This window comes from Syzygium oleosum, unplaced genomic scaffold (assembly GCF_021117445.2).
Source record: "Syzygium oleosum isolate NSW1041296 unplaced genomic scaffold, Sole_v2.1 Sole_v2.33, whole genome shotgun sequence".
Taxonomy (NCBI): Eukaryota; Viridiplantae; Streptophyta; class Magnoliopsida; order Myrtales; family Myrtaceae; genus Syzygium; species Syzygium oleosum.
In genome coordinates this window covers 497,873-515,845 of record NW_026607517.1, presented here as the reverse complement: position 1 = coordinate 515,845, position 17,973 = coordinate 497,873, and the positions used below count along the sequence as shown (strand labels likewise).

The following is a 17,973-nucleotide window of genomic DNA, read 5'->3' as shown; positions in this document are numbered from 1 at the left end:
ACAACAACAAACCAAAAAAAATGAAGAAAATCAAGAAGAGTCAGTTCCGGAAAAATTGTTCCAGAATCAAGAAACTACTTTTTTTTGCTTATTGATTCTGTTCCAAAACTGATTCTGGTCACAATTTTTTGCAAAATTGTGCCCGGGCACAAAAAATTTAACAAACGGATTTCTGTTCTCAAACTAATTCTGGGAATAAAATAATAAAATCAGTTACTATTTGGTAAGTTGCCAAATGCACCCTTAATGCATATTAGAGTATTGACCATTTGAATAAATCTTACTGTGTGATGAAGAATCGCTGTAGGGCCCACCAAGAGATACTGAATAAAGCAAAAGATTTATTTTCTTGATTGAATTAAAAAGCAATTTTCTTACTTGATTTGATATAACAGTCTCAGACTTTGGGGCCAATGGAATGGTAGGTTGTGGTCAATTTTTTCAATAATCAAGACTCGAAAAATAGCTATTCTTGAAAACATTGTCATGTCACGAGGCATGAATTATCATCTCAAGCACGTGCGCGAATGACATAAATAGATAAAACGTGTCGGCTCGAAAAGTGAACGTGACAATTCAAATCATCGTAAAAACGAGAAACCTGCGGCCCACGTGCAACATGTTTCTTGCCTGCCCTCGTTTCACTCCCAAACATGATTTCAGCTTCTGTTATCGTCTATCTGGAACGATAGAACATGTCATGCTATTTCCTCTAAACATGAGGTAAAACCGCTTTTTCCGAAGTTTCATGCGGATCTTGGCATCCCTCAAACGTAAAACGGCAATAGGTTATTGATTTCTTCTAAAGAAAACAAAAATACATGAGAAATTAAGGGAGTGTAGCTTGTGGACACTAGACATGACCACGGGCCGGTTTCGGCCCGGGTCAAACTCGGGACCGGCCCGTTGACCGGGCCTACGGTTCGGCGGTTCCGGGCCCGGTTCCCAAAAAAAAAACTACACATAAGTGGAGAAACTCTTTTTTTCCCCAAATTTGATTACAATGTACATTTTGATTACATTTTATATTGAATAATTCATTATTTCATAATTTGATAATTCATTATTTTTTTATTTCATAATTTATTTTTTTAATTTTTATCTGCGCGGAACCGTCAGTTCCGTTTCATACATGGCCATGAACCGGAACTGCCGGTTCCGACCCGTGGCCATGTCTAGTGGACACTATCACGTTAAAGTAAGGAACTCGGTCTTATAACCCGCCACATTTGTGGACAGGCACGAACAACCTATGTTGGTTGGAAACAACCCCTGGTTTGGTGAGTTTACCAGTGTAACCACCAATCAAGGATCCAAGTTAAGCCCCCTAATTACACTGTTACCTTGCCCTATTAAAAGCACTTAACGTAAAATGATATGATTATATTTTTAAAATAAAATTTTTGAAATAAATGTACCGGAAGTCTTAAAACTTGTTATAAAAGTGCAATTAAATTCTAAAACTTTCAAAAAGTGTAATCAAATTCTAAAACTTATCAAATTAGTGCAATCGAGTCCCTCCATCAACTCCATCCAACTTGACTGGCGGAAAATGCTGACATGGATTTTTTTTTTTCTCTATCCTATGTGGCGATGACGAGATAAGATGACGTCGTTTTAATCCAAATTTGATTTTCAACACAAATTTTATTCATAAAAATTAACAAATAAGCTAAATTAAAAAAAAAAAATAACGTGAGAACCAAATGTACCATCGTTGCCCCACCATCGGCAGGAAGGGCCAACGAGGCGGGGATGGTCGGAGGCCCTTGCCTATGGTCTGGTGGCCAGGGCTCGGTGACCCTCGCCGGCCGTTCCCCCAACGACGGCGAGGGCTGGTTCTCACCTCTTTATTTTTTTTTAATTTAGCTTATTTTTAATTTATTTTAAATAAAATTTGTATTAAAAATCAGATTTGAATCAAAACGACATCATTTTAGCCTTATGTTTCATGTTTTAGCCATGACGTCACCACATAGGAGAGAGAAAAATATTAAAAGAAAGCCGCATCAGTATTTCTGTTAGTCAAGTTTGACGGAATTAACGAAAGGACTCGATTGCACTAATTCGACAATTTTTAGGACTTGATTACGCTTTTCGTAATTGCACTTTCATGACAAGCTTTAAAATTTTCAACACACTTGTTCCTAGAATGTTTTGTTAAAAAGATTTTACGTTGTCTTAGGGGTGATAAACTAATGAAAAACATTCAATATAAAAATGATTAGTTCAATAGATTTCTTGTTGAGGTCATTTAGGATATTAACCAACCCAAAATGACCACCTCATGGAGTATTAGCCAAGAATCGATGGGGGCATGATTCCGAGCATATTCTCGAACCAAAAAGACTAATGATTTTGCTATCCGAAGTTACCGCATGCTTCATATATTCAAACGGGCGAAATTGAAGATGATTCAGACTATTACATCCTAAATTTATGGAGCGTTGAAAGGGACACTGTCTAGGTTCAAGATTTGAATCAACGACGACTTAAACACATGTAAGTCAATCATGTCATTATTATTATTTCTTTTCCTTCAGAAATTAAATGAATATTGGAATACAATTTAATCTTTGGTAGGGTTGTCCTCCTTGTGTGTGTGTATATATATATGAGTAAAAGGAAAGGAGATCTTGTAAAAAGATATTTTGGATCGACTGATTCTTGTAAACTCCTCTTCCACAATTAATGGGCAAATTTATTTGCACCCAGAACTTGCCTTGTTATAGATCTGAAGATGAGCTATACTTATGTCATGTAATTTTTTTTTATATACAATATAAAGGATGTAATAAGAGAGGTAGCAAAGTAGCAAAACGATCACGTCATATTAGAACATCTCCCTAAACGAAATCTATACTAACATATAAAATAAAGAAGACCTCTTTTTTTTAAGAGCTAGATTATTTATTCAAAGAATAAGAAATGCGTAAATAGGCAGCTCTATTTTATATCTTACGTACTTCGATTTTAAAATTTAAATGTTTTATATCTTGTATACAATTTTACAAAAAAAAGTCGAAAAAAGGGAGATTAAATGACATAGTTTAGTGGAATTCACTTGCTATAAGATTGGAGTGCTGAAGGGAGAACAGGTCAAGAGATCAGGAAATTTCCTCCAACGTAGGAAGTTTATGAATCATGAATAATTATTATAATGAATAAGAACTTTTCTCAAAACAAAACAGGCATGGATTAGATAGAAATTGGATAATCTTGTGGATATCATTAAACTAACTAGAAAGGGAGAAGGCATGTCCAGCAAAGGAACAATTAATAAAAGCACCAGAAAAGTAAGGACAAGATAGGAAATTGAGCTGCCTAATCTTATTTAAATATTTTTGGGCCGTCCCACTAATCTATGGATTGACCCCTGGTTTTATATTTTAAAACTTAAAAAAAAACACATGATTAATTGCTTCTTCTTTTTTATTTTTTTCCTCAAAAGAACCACAGTAAAAAATCGGACCTTTCTCTTCTGCAGAGTGAATATTCCCCCGCAACACAGTTCACACCGCTGTACGAGAAACGCCTCCTTTGCCTCTCTCTCTCTCGCTCTCTCTCTCTCTCTCTCTCTCTCTCTCTTTATATACGACGAGCTTCCATGCAAACTCTCTCTCTCTCTCTCTTTTCTGTGAGGCAGTTCTTGCACATCTTGATAGATTGGAGAGCTTATTGGTAGAGACTGAGGGAACCCAGTAAGAACTCGAGAAAGAACGATCTGGGTGGGCCTCATTTTCTTGTTATATACGCGGGAGTGATCCAAGAACTTGCGCGGAGGCCAAATCTTGGTCACCCATTTGCATTAAGGATTCGGCGGCGATATTTTGTACGACGGTGGGCATGAGGTTGAGTGGAGAGATTTCGAGCGAGGACGAGGAAGAGAAGGAGGAACGAGTGGATTCACACGTCTGCCCGAGTTCACTCGACGTCGATGACAAGGTGGTGGTGGGCTACGCTCTGACTTCCAAGAAGAAGAAGAGTTTTCTGCAGCCGAAACTCGAAGGACTTGCGCGGTGGGTATTCTCGCTGTAGGTACACGTGCGTGTATATCACGTGAAAAGTTTTTCGTTTTCGGGTTTCACGGGTGCTTAGATCGCAAGTTCTTGAAACGGGAAGGCCCGAAATCTGTGAAAAGTTGATGGTTCTGGTTACCTGACTTCATATGGGGTTTCCGAGATCGGGGGAAATGTTCCCTGTTTCTTGCTCGTCTCTTGGCATGTCCTGCTACAGTTGAGGGAACTTATTGGGTAGACATAGTTCGCTTTCGCGGATTGATCCAACTGGTTTTTGCTTGACTTATTATCACATCAACATCCTTTTGCTGGTATCTAGACTCTTGGGCTGTTTTTTTGCCAACTGTTTCCGAGGAATATCCTGAATTATATACCTTTGGATGAGTCCAACGCTAAGGGATTTAAAGTCAATATTTGGTTTCGACCAAAAAAGAAATATATTTGGTAAATCCTTCGGCATGCTTTTTCGTGGGAATCTTCCGACTCTGGTTTCGGGCCTCTCTGGGTGTTTATTTACCCATGTGTCCCTGGAGTAACTGTACTCAATCTATTGATTTTTTAGTCAAATCCCTGGCTTCATTGCTGGCTGACCGTCAGTTGCAGTTTCAGTGATCTCACATATGTCCAGTTTAAAGAAATGCCATGTTTGTTTATTAACGTGTCAGTGTCATGCAGTATGTAAAAGACGATTACAGATTATCAGAAGTCTACAGCATGTAATGACTCCCGGTTCCTTCCCGGCCTTGCATCCCATGCTTGGATAGATCAGTTAGTTTAGCTTTCATTGGAAGGACGAAAAAACAAAACATGAAAAAAAATTGAAAGTATCAGCAGTTTTTATAAGATTTGGCTTTGTCTACTGTATAGCATATACTTTTCAAAGTTGTGAAAGTGATTTTTGTTAAGCGCGTTTGAATTGGAAAATGGAAGATGTTATAAATCTAAGAGTCTTTAAAACTGACTGTTTCTATGATGAGAAATGTTCATCCGAAACTATCATGGTGGACCGTGAGATAACAATATGTTTGATGCAGAAACAAGGGGATACTGTTTGTTGCCATCGATATCAGCAGGCCCTTAGCAGACCAAGGTCCATTCGATGTTGTTTTGCACAAGGTTAGTCAATATTTCATGCACAGATCAACTTGCGGACTATCTGAAAAGCTCTGTGCATTTTGTACTGCTGTTAAGCATCTGATTAGCCTGCGTTCCTCCCAGATATCAGGAAAGGAATGGTTCAAGATCATTGAGGTCCGTCCTTCTCAGCACTGTACCATGTGTTTTATCTGCTTTTTATATAAATTGAACAAAATTGTAGAATTCGACCTCTGACAAGTGCCTCTCCAACTGTTCCACGAGATTACTCAAAATTTTATATTATTCCGTTGTAAATTTATGATGGGGTTTAGAACCTAGAAACTCAAACCTTTGAGACAATTTGTAGATTCCTTGCTCATCTCCTAATAACCATTATCAGATGGTTGAAATCTGTTCCTCGAGAACGCAATCTAGTGGGAATTTCTGAGGTCAATGGGCCTAAAAATTCACTTCCTAAGTTTTTGTAGTACTTTCTGTAGAAGCAGCAACTTTTGGTTGAAAAAAATTGTTATACTTGTATTATAAGCCGAAAGCAGAGGCCTGGGGACAAAAGTGCGACCTAAAGAACTTCTAAGTTTTATTATCCACTGACCTTAGCACATGAACTGCTTTCTTTGCTTTTTAGTGAGACCAAATCTCCATCTAGTTTATTTGCGTGTTAGGAAATATCGGGGCTTGCAGAAAGTTCAATGCTTCTTGGCCCCTTCAAAGTAATTTTTTGCATTTGACTTTATTGTCTACTCTCTCAGAATCTAAGGATAAGATCGCGAATGACAGAAGCCCACCTCAATAGAGTTTGAGGCTTTTGTTTCTGCTATACAAGTAGACTCATTTCCAGGAGTCTGTTTCACTGTTAGTTTTGAGAGTCATTTTTTTGGATAATGTGGCGTAATCTTCTGAGGGATGAGAATGGTTTGATCATCGAACAATCAGGGAAGCTCTGTGCTTATTTTAAATTCCATAGCTTAATTAACATCTGGTACAAAAAGGTTTGAACCAGTACAACAAATGGATGGACCTTTAATCTCTTTTCTGAGCTTCTTAGTGCAAGCAAGTTCCTTGATACTTTACTTAGCCTGCCAGAGTTGACATGGTTACCATCTATCCTTTTTGAAGGGCTACCAGAGAAAACATCCAGAAGTAGCTGTAGTTGATCCTCCTGATGCTATTGAACATTTATGTGATCGCCAATCCATGCTCCAGGATGTTGCAGATCTGAACATGCATGACTGCTATGGTAATAATTTATTTTTTAGTTCGTAGTTTGTGGGAAGTGCATTAGGTTAAATAGCAATCTCCAGTTTTGGAACTAGATGGCATAATGTAGAAGATAGTCGTTCAATGATGCTGACTGACTCTTTTTTCTAACTAAAAAAATTAAAAATTCTTGTAGGCACAGTGGGAGTTCCAAAGCAATTGGTCATAAGAGAAGATTCTCAATCCATCCCGTGTGAAGTTGCTGAAGCTGGACTAAGTTTGCCACTAGGTATGTCGTGGCATTATGTTCATTCTGACACCTGATGGGATAGAACTTGCATTTCCTCCAACACCTTATCTCCTCCAAAATTTGCATGACTTCCAGATTAGGGAATTTTGCGTTATAGCATTGACAATGTCTCAAAAGAACTCCCTCTAGATTCCTGGGGGCAATGACTCTAAGCACACAGAGAGTTGCATGTGAGCAAGTGTGGGGTGCAAAGGCGATTTTCATACTTCAATGCACTGTGCACTGTGAATTCGTCAGGATTAGACAATAATGACACTTGCTGAGAGTCAAGTGAGTTCTCTGTAACTGGGGCTTAATTACTAAGTTTTCTTGGTTGTTGCTGTTTCAGTTGCCAAACCACTAGTGGTGGATGGAAGCCCCAAGTCCCATGAATTGTTTCTTGCTTATGATCGGTACTCCCTCGCAGAGCTTGAGCCTCCCCTGGTTTTGCAAGAGTTTGTTAATCATGGTATTACTCTTCATTTTTGTTTTTGAAGTGTCTGCTGCTAGATATCATACACTCTGACAATCACATCACGTAAATTAACTGTGTCACAACTTGTGCTTTGTTTGTTGAAGGTGGTGTGCTCTTTAAGGTATATATTATTGGTGATTTTATAAAGGTTGTTAGGCGTTTCTCTCTACCAAATATCAGCAGGCGGAAGCTTTCTAAAGTTACTGGAGTGTTTCCATTCCCAAGGGTTTCCTCTGCTGCATCTTCAGCAGAAGATGCTGATCTCGACCCCGGTGTTACTGGTAAGAGATATTGAACTGCTTTGTTTTATGTATATCTTGTCGAGTGAAAATTTTCGAGTCAGTTTCTAGGTGATCTTTGGTCGGGGCAGAAAACCATGAGATTCAGAGGTTCAGTTGTCCTTCAATATCCTTTAGTATTTCATCCAGACTTATGCTGTTTATGTCATCTCCATCCACCAGTTCGGATTGGAGACTTCCTATTTAATAACGTCCTCTGAAGCCTTATTAGGTTAGTGAAAATTGGGGAAGGCACAATTTCCTATTAGAGGAAGAAACATGAGAGGCACGAGTGAAAAGTTCCTTTTTCTCGCTCCTGTTTCATTCACTATCATAACTTTGCAAATGTTGTCGACTTCATCTGGAAGCATCTGCAAACACAAGAAATGGCAGGATGAAACTTTTGGAGTTCTGTTTGTTGTGAAACTTCTTATGAAACATTTGTGGCTCATAATGATTCATTCAAAGTTCCTCAAACAATTTCTTACCCTGGTATCTCTCTACGTGGTTTGTCATCTTTCTCGATAAAACATATACTTATGATGAGTGGCATAGCAGTTAAAATAAAAGTTGACCACTAGATTTACTTCCTAAGACCTTTTCATAAGGTTGGCTTTCCGTGCAGAACTCCCTCCCAGACCCTTACTGGAGAAGCTTGCAAAAGAGCTCCGCCACCGGCTGGTAACGTCTTTTACACTTCTTCCTGTCTACTATGCCAACATGGCCATTGGCACCTCTTTTATACCTGGTGTAGCCTTCTTTTTAACTTTATCATTTGTATCTCGTTACAGGGTCTCCAACTGTTCAACATAGATATGATAAGGGAGCAGGTGAATAGAGACATGTATTTTGTCATTGACATCAACTACTTTCCAGGCAAGTATTAGATTGTAGTTTTTGGTGTACGAAAAGCCTGTGAAACTTAAAACATGCATGCTTCCCTCCACCGTCCTGGTTGGTTATGAAACAGCTTTTTAATGCCAATGCAGGATACGGTAAATTGCCCGACTACGAGCACATGTTTACCGATTTTTTACTGAGTGTGAGCAAAAAGCAAGGGGAGAACTGGAACTATGGGAAGCAAGTTTCAATTATACATGCAGTATTAGATGATCCTCGGAATCGGAACAATTAACAAATATCTCTGACTGGTATAGAATGCCGTTTGCCCAGCTGCTAACAAGTGCACAAAGTTAATACCCCTAAAACATCACAGTTCTGATTTTGTTGTTTCCAGGTAATTTTGACCTAATACCTGGTGCCTGCCAATCTACTTGAGATTGCATTCAGGAGGAGTTTAGCGCCTTCTAGCTCTGGAACGGAGCATCAGACTCACTCTGTTGCAGAGGATTGCCCTTCGATGAGATAAGTTTTAAAAGTCATGTACAATAAAATTTGTTAATATGCATAATCCAATCATTCGTAGTATAACGGTCGATGTAACATCTCGACAGTTCTCTTAATTCGTTGCAATAAAAACAAGATCTCTCTTCTTGACGTTTGACATAGTCATCACAATCCGACATTTCAATACTTTATGCAGTTTAAAGAGGGACGCAAAGGGAATACCTGAAAGATCCTCGCATTATAATTTACACCAAAATTTTAAGGCTGACTCATGCACAAGGAACGCGTGACTATCATGAGTGACCTTACCTGAAATTGTCGCGAGAAACTACGAGTAAAGGATAAGTCTACCATAACCTAGAAGCATCCCCCCAGATTCCGTCTTAGAATCTACCACCGTTGAGGTTGCCTTAGAAGTACCAATCACTACCAACATCGTCTAACCGAAGGCCATCAACAGCAACGGTCATTCAACCACATGCTTCGCTCATATTGAAAGGTCGCGAACATGGAGCCATAGAAGGTAGTTAAAAGATCATCTCTGTGCAAGTGCCAGACAGCACATGCTAGCTCGGCATCACTCTCTTGCATAAAACGTCAACAATGATGACACCAACACAGCAAAACTGAAACCCAAAAGTAAAACCCCAACATCCAATGGTCCATACTATTAAGAAAATGCTGACGCAACTAGACTCTGTACTCATCACCAAAGCTAAGCAAGGAAAATTTCCCCATCCGAACTTGTTCTCTGTTCCTCTTAATTGTGAATGATATAGTACGTTTAGATTCCATGTACATATCAACCTGGACTTTTACTGATGGCTTCATTCCATCCCAAATGGGAAAGCTTGGCATCTAGACAATTAGTCTATAATCTAGGATAGCCCGTGTCTATCGACAAATGCCCTCGTCAGCCCAGATAAGTTGTGGCCGTTGCCTTCGTGATCTCCATTGTCCGTTGTCATCACATCAACGCTTTACAAGTTGCTTCTTGACAATAAATATTGCTGGTCCTATGCACAACTACCCAGTCCTCTATTAATTCAGATTGCATCTTTACATCACAAGTTTCTGTACAAAGACTACAATAAACCATACAATACATTATGCTACCTCTGAGGTACCAAGACAAATCCCAGCTATGCACAAGATATATACAACATATGATTATCTTCAGCTCACCAGAAAGGACACCACCTGTAACGAGCAGATTTCAGAAAATTAGACTAAATAACAGCTGTAACAAAAAAAAAACGGAGGACTATTTCACAGCCAAAGATGGATCATATGGTCCCAAAGATGTTATGCCAACTCCTAAAACATACAACCAATCAAGCAGCCCCTCTAAGCCTCTGCTCTGCAATTGGAGTTCATTTTGGACTCTTTTATTGGTGCAAACCAAGAAAATATCAGGGTTCCTATAGATGAGCATTCCTTGAGACCACCCAATCATTGCTTAACAAGTACAGATATGGCAGAACTAAAACATGGGAATAGCCTTGCTCTTAGAACAGTTGAGAAACACAAGACATGGATTTTAGAATGAGATATAACACATGAATATGAAAATATTAAAATTCAGGCCAACAGGATAAGTGTATGATTTTTGTCATCCCTTGATAGAAATCGAGATTAAGATAAGAGGAGGTCATTTGAGATGGTTTGACCATGCTGAACAAAGACCTCCGAATTCCCAGTGAGGAGACTTGAGCAAGGGATGGACACATGGGTTTGAAGGGGAAGGAAAGGACCTAGAATATGTGGAAAAAGTCTTCAAAGAAAGACATGGAGTATTTAGAACTTCCAGCGGATCTAATGAAGCATCAAAGCTCAATGGAGTAATAGAATTCATTCAGCCTATCCCACTTAGTGGAACAAGGCTTGGTTTGTGGTCGACAGATCTAAACAATTCTAAATTCAAACCCCAGGAAAATGAATTTCCTAATTTGTATAACTTCCCAAAATCTTTTGCAGAAGCAATGACCTTGTAAACTCAAAAACAAATTTGAAAACGACAAAATATACAATGCCAAAATACAGTCAACCCAACCACCAAACCTACAATTGGACTAGCTACCCATTTCCCACAGATCATCTTCAATTTGCTGAGGTTTAAATCTATAACTGGAATGCAAGTATAGTTAGAAGATTAGCTTCGTGCAGTGCAGAAGAATCTAAATACACTAGGGAAAATTAGACCAACATCCTCATCCAAGCCAGCCATTTCGGCTCCTAATACTAATCAAGACAAGCCTCGAGACATTTGGAATCAAAAAGCACATGCATGTAAGACAGCTACAGAATCAGCACAAACCAACAAAGTGAAATTACAGCACCATACCCAACATAGTTCTGGCATAAATTTTCATGAGATGTAGCTTGAATAATCAACTTTTGAACTTGAAGTTTAACAGATAAACCATGATCTTCACGAGAATCCCCTGAAAATAAATTGCTGTGATCCATGGAAGGTTGGTTAGAGCTGCTTGATACTGGAGAGCTGGAAAAGTCACGGCCAGTAAGCTTATGACTCATCCGAGCCATGACCATCACAGCACGTTCATTCAGCACCTCATTAGCATCACCAAGTTGATTAACGGCCTATACAAAAACATATCAAAATGTAAGCATCACTTAGATCATGGTAGTTTTCAAGCTCTTCCACTTCTGAATTTGTCTACCTGAAGAAGCTCCCTTTCTCTGGCACCACGCTGTGGCTGAACAAGCTCTCTATTTTGAGAAGATTCTTCAGCATTCACAACCGGCGGGGCATGTGTATTAGCAAACATCGATACTTGGGGAAAAAGACGCCAATTAATAAGTGGATCATGTACAAAAGCCTGAAAACAGATGAAACAGGAATCAATTTCCTTCAATAGTCGTATCATCCATATGATCTTAGAAGAAGTTCTATCATCTATGCATGAGCACAATTAGCAGCACTTTACATCAGTGCAATTGCAAACTTCAAGGCACATGGCTATTTGTTAAAAAGAAAAAAGAAAGGAAGGGCCCAAAAATGCCTAGTACACAAATTATTAATCGTCTGTCCCTCCCACCATGCAAAATATTTAGATACATAGTTCACTACATACAAACAACTATGCCTTAAATGATGCGTTCCATCAATTCATGTCCAAAGTCAAGACGTAACAAAATAAAAGAACCATTCTAAAAGATATACCTCCATCATTGCCATTACACTGTCCCTATTCGTTCGAAGCACTTGCATCACATTTTCGCAAGTTGAACGGAAGTTCCCCTCAATGCCACTGACCTCCATTGCTTTCACAAGCATTCTAGTCAAGCGGAAAGGTACCTGGATCACTTAATATACTTTAATTAAGTGCCCAATTGACTTAATTCATGTGCAGAACCAACATCATCATGCTTTGTTTGTTAGCTTAGAGCGTGACACAAAGAGAACATTCTGGACGGTACCTTTTCTGGAAATTTTTCTCGGTGCATCGAAGCTTCAAAGCAGTCCCCAAAATCAATGTGTAAGATCTTTCCACTGCGACATAAGAGACATACATGATACTTTGAAACTAAAATCCAACCTTCTTCCTTGCTTCACATGATTTACCTGTAACGGTGCAACATAAGGTTGCTTGGATGGCGATCACCTAAGCCAAGAAGGTAGCCCACCTGAAATTAAATCCAAAAATTAGTAAATCTAACACAAAGTTCTGCAAATTCAAGTCCTATCAAGTAAAAAAATGTAACCGCAAATTGTTTTTCCACTGATGTGCTGAATCTGAAGGTTTCACATACGATGCCATTCAAAATCAGTTGTTTTTGGCCAGATATTCAAACCTGTTTATGTACGCCTACTTTTGAGAACCCAATGATTCTTGTCCATTTAATCACATGTTATTATCTTCTTGTTAGACACCAATCATATGATGAGGGCCAGACTATTTGAAATAAGGAAGTTAAATAGAAAAAACAAGGATAAATGGATCAAATATTAATATCACACTCTTTGCACAGTAAGCACATCTAATTTTATAGGGAAAATTGTCAAAAAAGTCCTAAACCTATTGCACTTTTGCCAATTCAGTCCTAAACCTTTTCACTTCTTGCCAATTCAGTCCATTTGGCTGGCCGGCACTGATGTGGCCGCCAGCCGGCACTAACGTGGCAATTTTTAAATATTTTTTCGAATTTTTTAATATTTTTTCTCTTTTTTTTTCTACCTTTTCCCTCTGGCTGGTTCGGCGACCGGCGACCAGCGACCGGCCAGAGGCGCCTCCCTCTGGCGAAGCTCGCCCCCGCCAGCCACCGGCAAGGGCGAGCCTCGCCCAGCCAAGGCGAGGCCGACCTCGCCGTCGCTGGGTATGGCGAGGCCGGCCTCGCCCAGCCATGGCGAGGCCGGCCTCGCAGCGGCAGGCGAGGCTCACCCTCGCCAGTGGCCGGCGGGGACGAGCTTTGCCAAAGGCCGACGAGGTCAACCTCACCAGCCCGCGCCTCTGGCCGGTCGCCGGACCGACCAGAAGAGAAAGGCAGAAAAAAAAAGAGAAAATAAATATTTAAAAATATTTAAAAATTCGAAAAAAAATATTTAAAAATTGCCACGTCAGCGCCGGCCAGCCAAATGGACTGAATTGGCGAGAAGTGAAAAGGTTTAGGACTGAATTGGCAAACTTAAAAGATTTAGGACTGAATTGGCAAAAGTACAATAGGTTTAGGACCTTTTTGACAATTTTCCCAATTTTATATCACAACACATGTCTAAGTGCTTAGTGTGGATATTCTAAAGATAATATTTATATTTTCTTTTGCAACTAATTACAGTTCTTGCAGAATCAGAAGAAAGAGAGGAGACATCTTCCTCTTTTCTTCAAATGAGATGCGAGAAAGCATATACCATGCTCATGACTGCCAAGCTCCGAGTGTAATTAGTCCGCCTCTCCAGCCAAACCTCAGAAGTGCGGCTCTTCAACCAGAGAACCTACCAAAATCCAAAGAGGACATTATAAGCTCATAATCATTGGTTATAGCTTTCAGACCAAATATTCAAACTCTCCCCCTATCCCTTCCTCTTCCCCTAAAAATGGTAACAACAGATTACCCTTGCGAGGTCATTTCCTTCTGTATTCTGCAGGGCGTACTCAAAAACTTCAACTTTGGCTATAAGGGGCAAATGATCATAATCTGGGGCAAAACTTAGCATATGCTTGTGCTCTTGATTGAGAGTGATCTGTTAACAAGAATAAAACATTTCTTGAATGAAGGCAGCTTCCCTTTGACCAAACAAAACTGCTAAATCACAGAAAGTGAATAATAAAAAGTGTTGATTTTACTGACAAGAAGATGATGTAGAAGAGAAGTCGACCGACCTTTCTAGCATCTCTATATTCTCGAATTAGTTGGTGTAAAGTGTCACAATTTGGGACCCATCCAATTAATCCACTATTTGGGGATAATGGAATCACATCATATCTTTGGATTGACCAATCCTTTTCAGCCGTTTTTCTATTATTTTCCAACAAAGTGTTCACCAGACCAAAGAGCTGAGAGGAAGAAACTCGTTAGGATGTATAGATATTCACTTGACAAAGAGAAAGTGGTAACACAAAAAAGTATGAGCAAAAACAATGGGCCTGTTGTGACTCAGCCACCAAATGCCTGATAACGACCACAAAGAGGATAATGTGAAGAAAATCAATATAAACCTGCATGACACGTTCATCCTGACGTAGATCTTCATGTCCCTTCAGCAGAAAAGTATATTCTTCGCCGTCACTCCCATGAATAGTTAACTTTCGAGGTCTTTGCTTGGAAGTTATGACATCCAGCTGAGGAGCAAATGATGCAATTGTCACCACTGGTGCATCTGGAAAACAAACACCCTGTTGGTATCGACTAAAGTAACTTATTTCCCCTTTAACAAGATATTATCAATTAGCTCTCTTCTTCACCTGCACGGTATGTCCCAGGCACTGCAAGCTCCAAGTCGCGACAAGCCAACAACTCAGGAGAGACAGACTGGTGATCCACCAAATAGGGGTCAGAGCATAATGGCAATGATATTGATTGAAAATGTTAACTATAAAGAATCTTCTTCTTGCCTGGAGGTCCAGGGTGGTAAGACTCTGAAGCTGCTTGTCTATTCGCCTGAATACATGATAGTAAAGATCCCATGCCTAGTCAAGATGTAGCACATGTTATTAGTATCATATGGAAATACTAATATTTATAAAACCTTAATTGACCGGAAGAACCCTGAGCGAAAGGAGGCTAGGGAAGTGGTTATATTCAATCAGTTGATCGAGCCCTGGTCTTGGCAAAGAATCCTACCTATCTGGAAGACTGCTTTAGGGGAGGGACATTATGTTCTGCGCAAGCAGGCGCCACACAAATTCACATGACCGCACAAATTTTTTATTACATCCCAAAGAGTTAATGTTACCCAAGTTTTCTTCCTAATAGACTAGTAAAGGCTATGCTCATCAATAACTGAAATGATCTGTTCAAAATTATGAACTGATGGTAAACAAAGCTGCATTCGGAATATCAATTGCCGGGAGACTAGGAGCATAGCTGCAATCTATAATCAGGCTAGTTTGTTGTTGTCATCGTCGTATAATTATGACTTGTTTATTTGCCTTTTACTCTTTTTATGTTATTTTAGGCTCAGTTTGTTTCGCGGAAAATGAATGATTTGAAAAAGATTTTCCTAAAAATGACCACTTGCATTGCTTACAAAAATGAATAAACGAAAAATATCTTCATCATCCACGAAAATGCTTAGACATAATTTGTTGTCGATAATGAAAAAATCTTCCATTGGCTAATTATTTCAAGCAACACGAGATAATTTTTAGGAAAATGTTTCCAAATCATTCACTTTCCGCGAAACAAACGGAGTCTTAGTCAATTTAAGCAACAAAAAGGGTAAAACAAATAAACCGAAGCCATGTGCAGACAGATAGGATAAAAAGAAGCAACATCATCCCTGCACACTTTGCTTTGATGCGTCAGATGACACAAGGCTATCAGCATGAAAGAGAATAGGCATTCAACTCCATAATGTGGAAAGGCAACATGTTTCATCCAAGAAATAAACTCTCCTTTGGTCCTTTTGGTAATCTTTTCATCAAGCAGAACTTTAAAACCGAAAACAACCCAGAGAACAATCAGGCAAGAACTGATGCAAGAAATAACAAGCAGAACTTCATTAGGACAAATTCTCAGGATGTTACATGAAAAGCAAATAATCAGCAATAGCTGTAATTACATACACCAACAAATCCAATGTTAATATTCCTCCAAATCATTGAGTTTATGTAATTAAAGAGATAGCATTATCTGACACAGGAGAATGACCATTTTATGGATGAGGACTCGTACCTGTGTAAGCTCTGCATCTTTTCCAGTTTTCTTATATTTCATGCAACATTCATATGCCTCCATCAACTCCGCATGGTAAGCCTGGATTGTAAAAGGAAGAAACATCTAATTAGACTGCGACAGTCCAAATTAACCGGTAATCCACAAAAGAGTTGAAATGAAGAATACTCAGGTCATCCAGACGCATAAAGATTAGGAGTTCCACATGCACATGCAATCATCATGACCAAATAAATAAAAAAAGGTCTAAACAATATGTATCCATCCGTAGACAACATTCAGATGGCAACCTCAATAAATGCCCTCTCTTTGATGGTTGTATTGCTTTTCCTAGCCCCTTCCTCGAGCAATTCGTGCAATGGCTCCAGTGCCTTTAGCATTGCTTCAATATTATGCTCCCCGAAATAGAGGCGACTAGCCTCTTCCAATGCTTCATGCCACATTTCATGCCAAAGAATTGCAACCCTGATGAGCTCCGTCGACACAAGTTGTGCCTGTCAAAAGGGTTTACCTCAAGATCAGCGCAAGCAACTTGCAAATCAATAATCTACAGGGTTCAAGCACTTTTCACCTGCTTTACAAGTGCACCACTGTGCTGCCGTACTCTCTCAACAACTTCCTGAGCAGCAGCTCTTCGTAAATTGCTTATCGATTTGCACGCCACTAGAAGAGGGCACATGAGGGCCTAGAGAGAAAACTAAAATACTTCAATGGAAAGAAGACCCCACATGGCAGAAAAGGACAACACATAAAGAGATTGAAACAAGTGAGTGTCCAAGCCAAAGTGCATTAAACTGCATACATCACCTCCGACATCATTCTTAGGGGGATATATATGTTTCTTAGGCTCCGTTCGTTTGGCGGAAAATATTCTCCCGGAAAATATTTTCCGGGTTTTCCGGTATTCGGGGGGCGGAAAACGTTTTCCGTGGGAAAATATTTTCCTTCCCCCCCTCACAAAATAGCCTAAGTCTACGGAAAATGACTTCCGCTTCTTCAAAAGCGGAAATCATTTTCCGGAGCTTCTTCTTCTTCTTCTTCTTCACTAAGGTCGCCGGCCGCCACCAGCGCGGCGGCCACCGCTGGCCGCCGCCGCCGTCGCCGCCGCCGTCGCCGCCCGCCGCCGCAGGTCGCAGGTCGCCGCCGCGCGCCGCCGCCGGCCACCGCCGCCAGCCGCCGCCGGTCGCCGCCACCGCCGCCCGGTCGCCGCCCGCCGCCGCCCGGTCGCGCCCCCCCCGCCGGCCGGACGTTGGCCGTCGGTCGCGCCGCCGCGCCGCCGCGCGCGCGCGAAAAATATTTTCCGAAACTTTTTCATATTGATCGCAGAACACCGGAAAATTATGTTCCAAAAAAACATTTTCCAGGAAAATGACTTCCGGGAAAATATTTTCCAAAAGGAGAATATTTTCCGCCAAACGAACGGAGCCTTAGTCATATTAAAAAGAGAAATACAAGGCAACTTAATCCAGCATGTAATAGAGGGATTGGAAAATGGAATTCTAGAAGGTCATTGATCCATTAAGCACAAGCAGAAAAGAGCTAGAGATAGAGTTTACAGCAGGCTTTGGAAGCCTCAATGCAAACCTGTGGATGACGTTGTCCAATACGAATTAAAAGTGTTTGGATAAGCTCCCTAACAGCACGGTTGTTTGAATGAATTCTGGCAATTATTTGTGGCAGCACGACCAGCCATGTGTTGATTTTTACAAGAGTGAGTCCTTTCTGCAGGGCCATTTGAACTTCTACAGTAGCTCCATGGTTGAACCACAGCGTAAGAAGACGAAGTATATCCTGAAGTAAAATGGAATTAGGCAACTGTGGGTAGTGGTATGATGAGAAAACAATTATGTTTTGGTAATCTCTGTGCCAAACAACAAGTATGATCTTCAAAGAGTAAAACCATTCATGAGG

At 40.1% G+C, this 17,973-nt stretch overlaps 2 protein-coding genes across 4 annotated transcripts in view; one reads left to right on the top strand and one right to left on the bottom strand.

Moving 5' to 3' along the window:
• The first annotated feature begins 3,614 nt into the window (after positions 1-3,614).
• Positions 3,615-8,868, top strand: LOC115690376 (inositol-tetrakisphosphate 1-kinase 4). The gene is made up of 11 exons (XM_030616704.2): positions 3,615-4,019; positions 5,054-5,135; positions 5,238-5,270; positions 6,234-6,354; positions 6,511-6,603; positions 6,953-7,072; positions 7,183-7,359; positions 7,982-8,037; positions 8,148-8,232; positions 8,346-8,507; positions 8,594-8,868. Exons 1-10 carry the CDS (start codon positions 3,847-3,849, stop codon positions 8,489-8,491), a joined length of 1,086 nt encoding a protein of 361 aa, XP_030472564.1. The 5' UTR covers positions 3,615-3,846; the 3' UTR covers positions 8,492-8,507; positions 8,594-8,868.
• Positions 8,869-9,227: 359 nt separating this feature from the next.
• Positions 9,228-17,973, bottom strand: part of LOC115690359 (serine/threonine-protein kinase TOR) — a 32,068-nt gene continuing 23,322 nt past the window's right edge. For all 3 annotated transcript variants that reach the window (XM_056304943.1, XM_056304944.1, XM_056304945.1), the window contains exons 42-57: positions 17,647-17,853; positions 16,634-16,747; positions 16,353-16,556; positions 16,063-16,143; positions 14,781-14,855; positions 14,631-14,697; positions 14,385-14,545; positions 14,049-14,222; positions 13,781-13,909; positions 13,577-13,660; positions 12,293-12,354; positions 12,148-12,220; positions 11,891-12,025; positions 11,388-11,546; positions 11,048-11,307; positions 9,228-9,903 (exon numbers count right to left, since the gene is read on the bottom strand). In XM_056304943.1, coding sequence (XP_056160918.1) covers positions 9,885-9,903; positions 11,048-11,307; positions 11,388-11,546; positions 11,891-12,025; positions 12,148-12,220; positions 12,293-12,354; positions 13,577-13,660; positions 13,781-13,909; positions 14,049-14,222; positions 14,385-14,545; positions 14,631-14,697; positions 14,781-14,855; positions 16,063-16,143; positions 16,353-16,556; positions 16,634-16,747; positions 17,647-17,853 — 2,004 coding nt within the window. In that variant the 3' untranslated portion in view covers positions 9,228-9,884. The remainder of the gene's footprint in view (positions 9,904-11,047; positions 11,308-11,387; positions 11,547-11,890; positions 12,026-12,147; positions 12,221-12,292; positions 12,355-13,576; positions 13,661-13,780; positions 13,910-14,048; positions 14,223-14,384; positions 14,546-14,630; positions 14,698-14,780; positions 14,856-16,062; positions 16,144-16,352; positions 16,557-16,633; positions 16,748-17,646; positions 17,854-17,973) is intronic.

Excerpts from the sequence above, each read along its gene's own strand:
- LOC115690376 (XM_030616704.2), top strand. The coding sequence starts at position 3,847 with ATGAGGTTGAGTGGAGAGATTTCGAGCGAGGACGAGGAAGAGAAGGAG. Across the intron at positions 4,020-5,053 it reads AAACTCGAAGGACTTGCGCG|AAACAAGGGGATACTGTTTG; the intron begins GTGGGTATTCTC and ends TGTTTGATGCAG. Across the intron at positions 6,604-6,952 it reads TGGACTAAGTTTGCCACTAG|TTGCCAAACCACTAGTGGTG; the intron begins GTATGTCGTGGC and ends TTGCTGTTTCAG.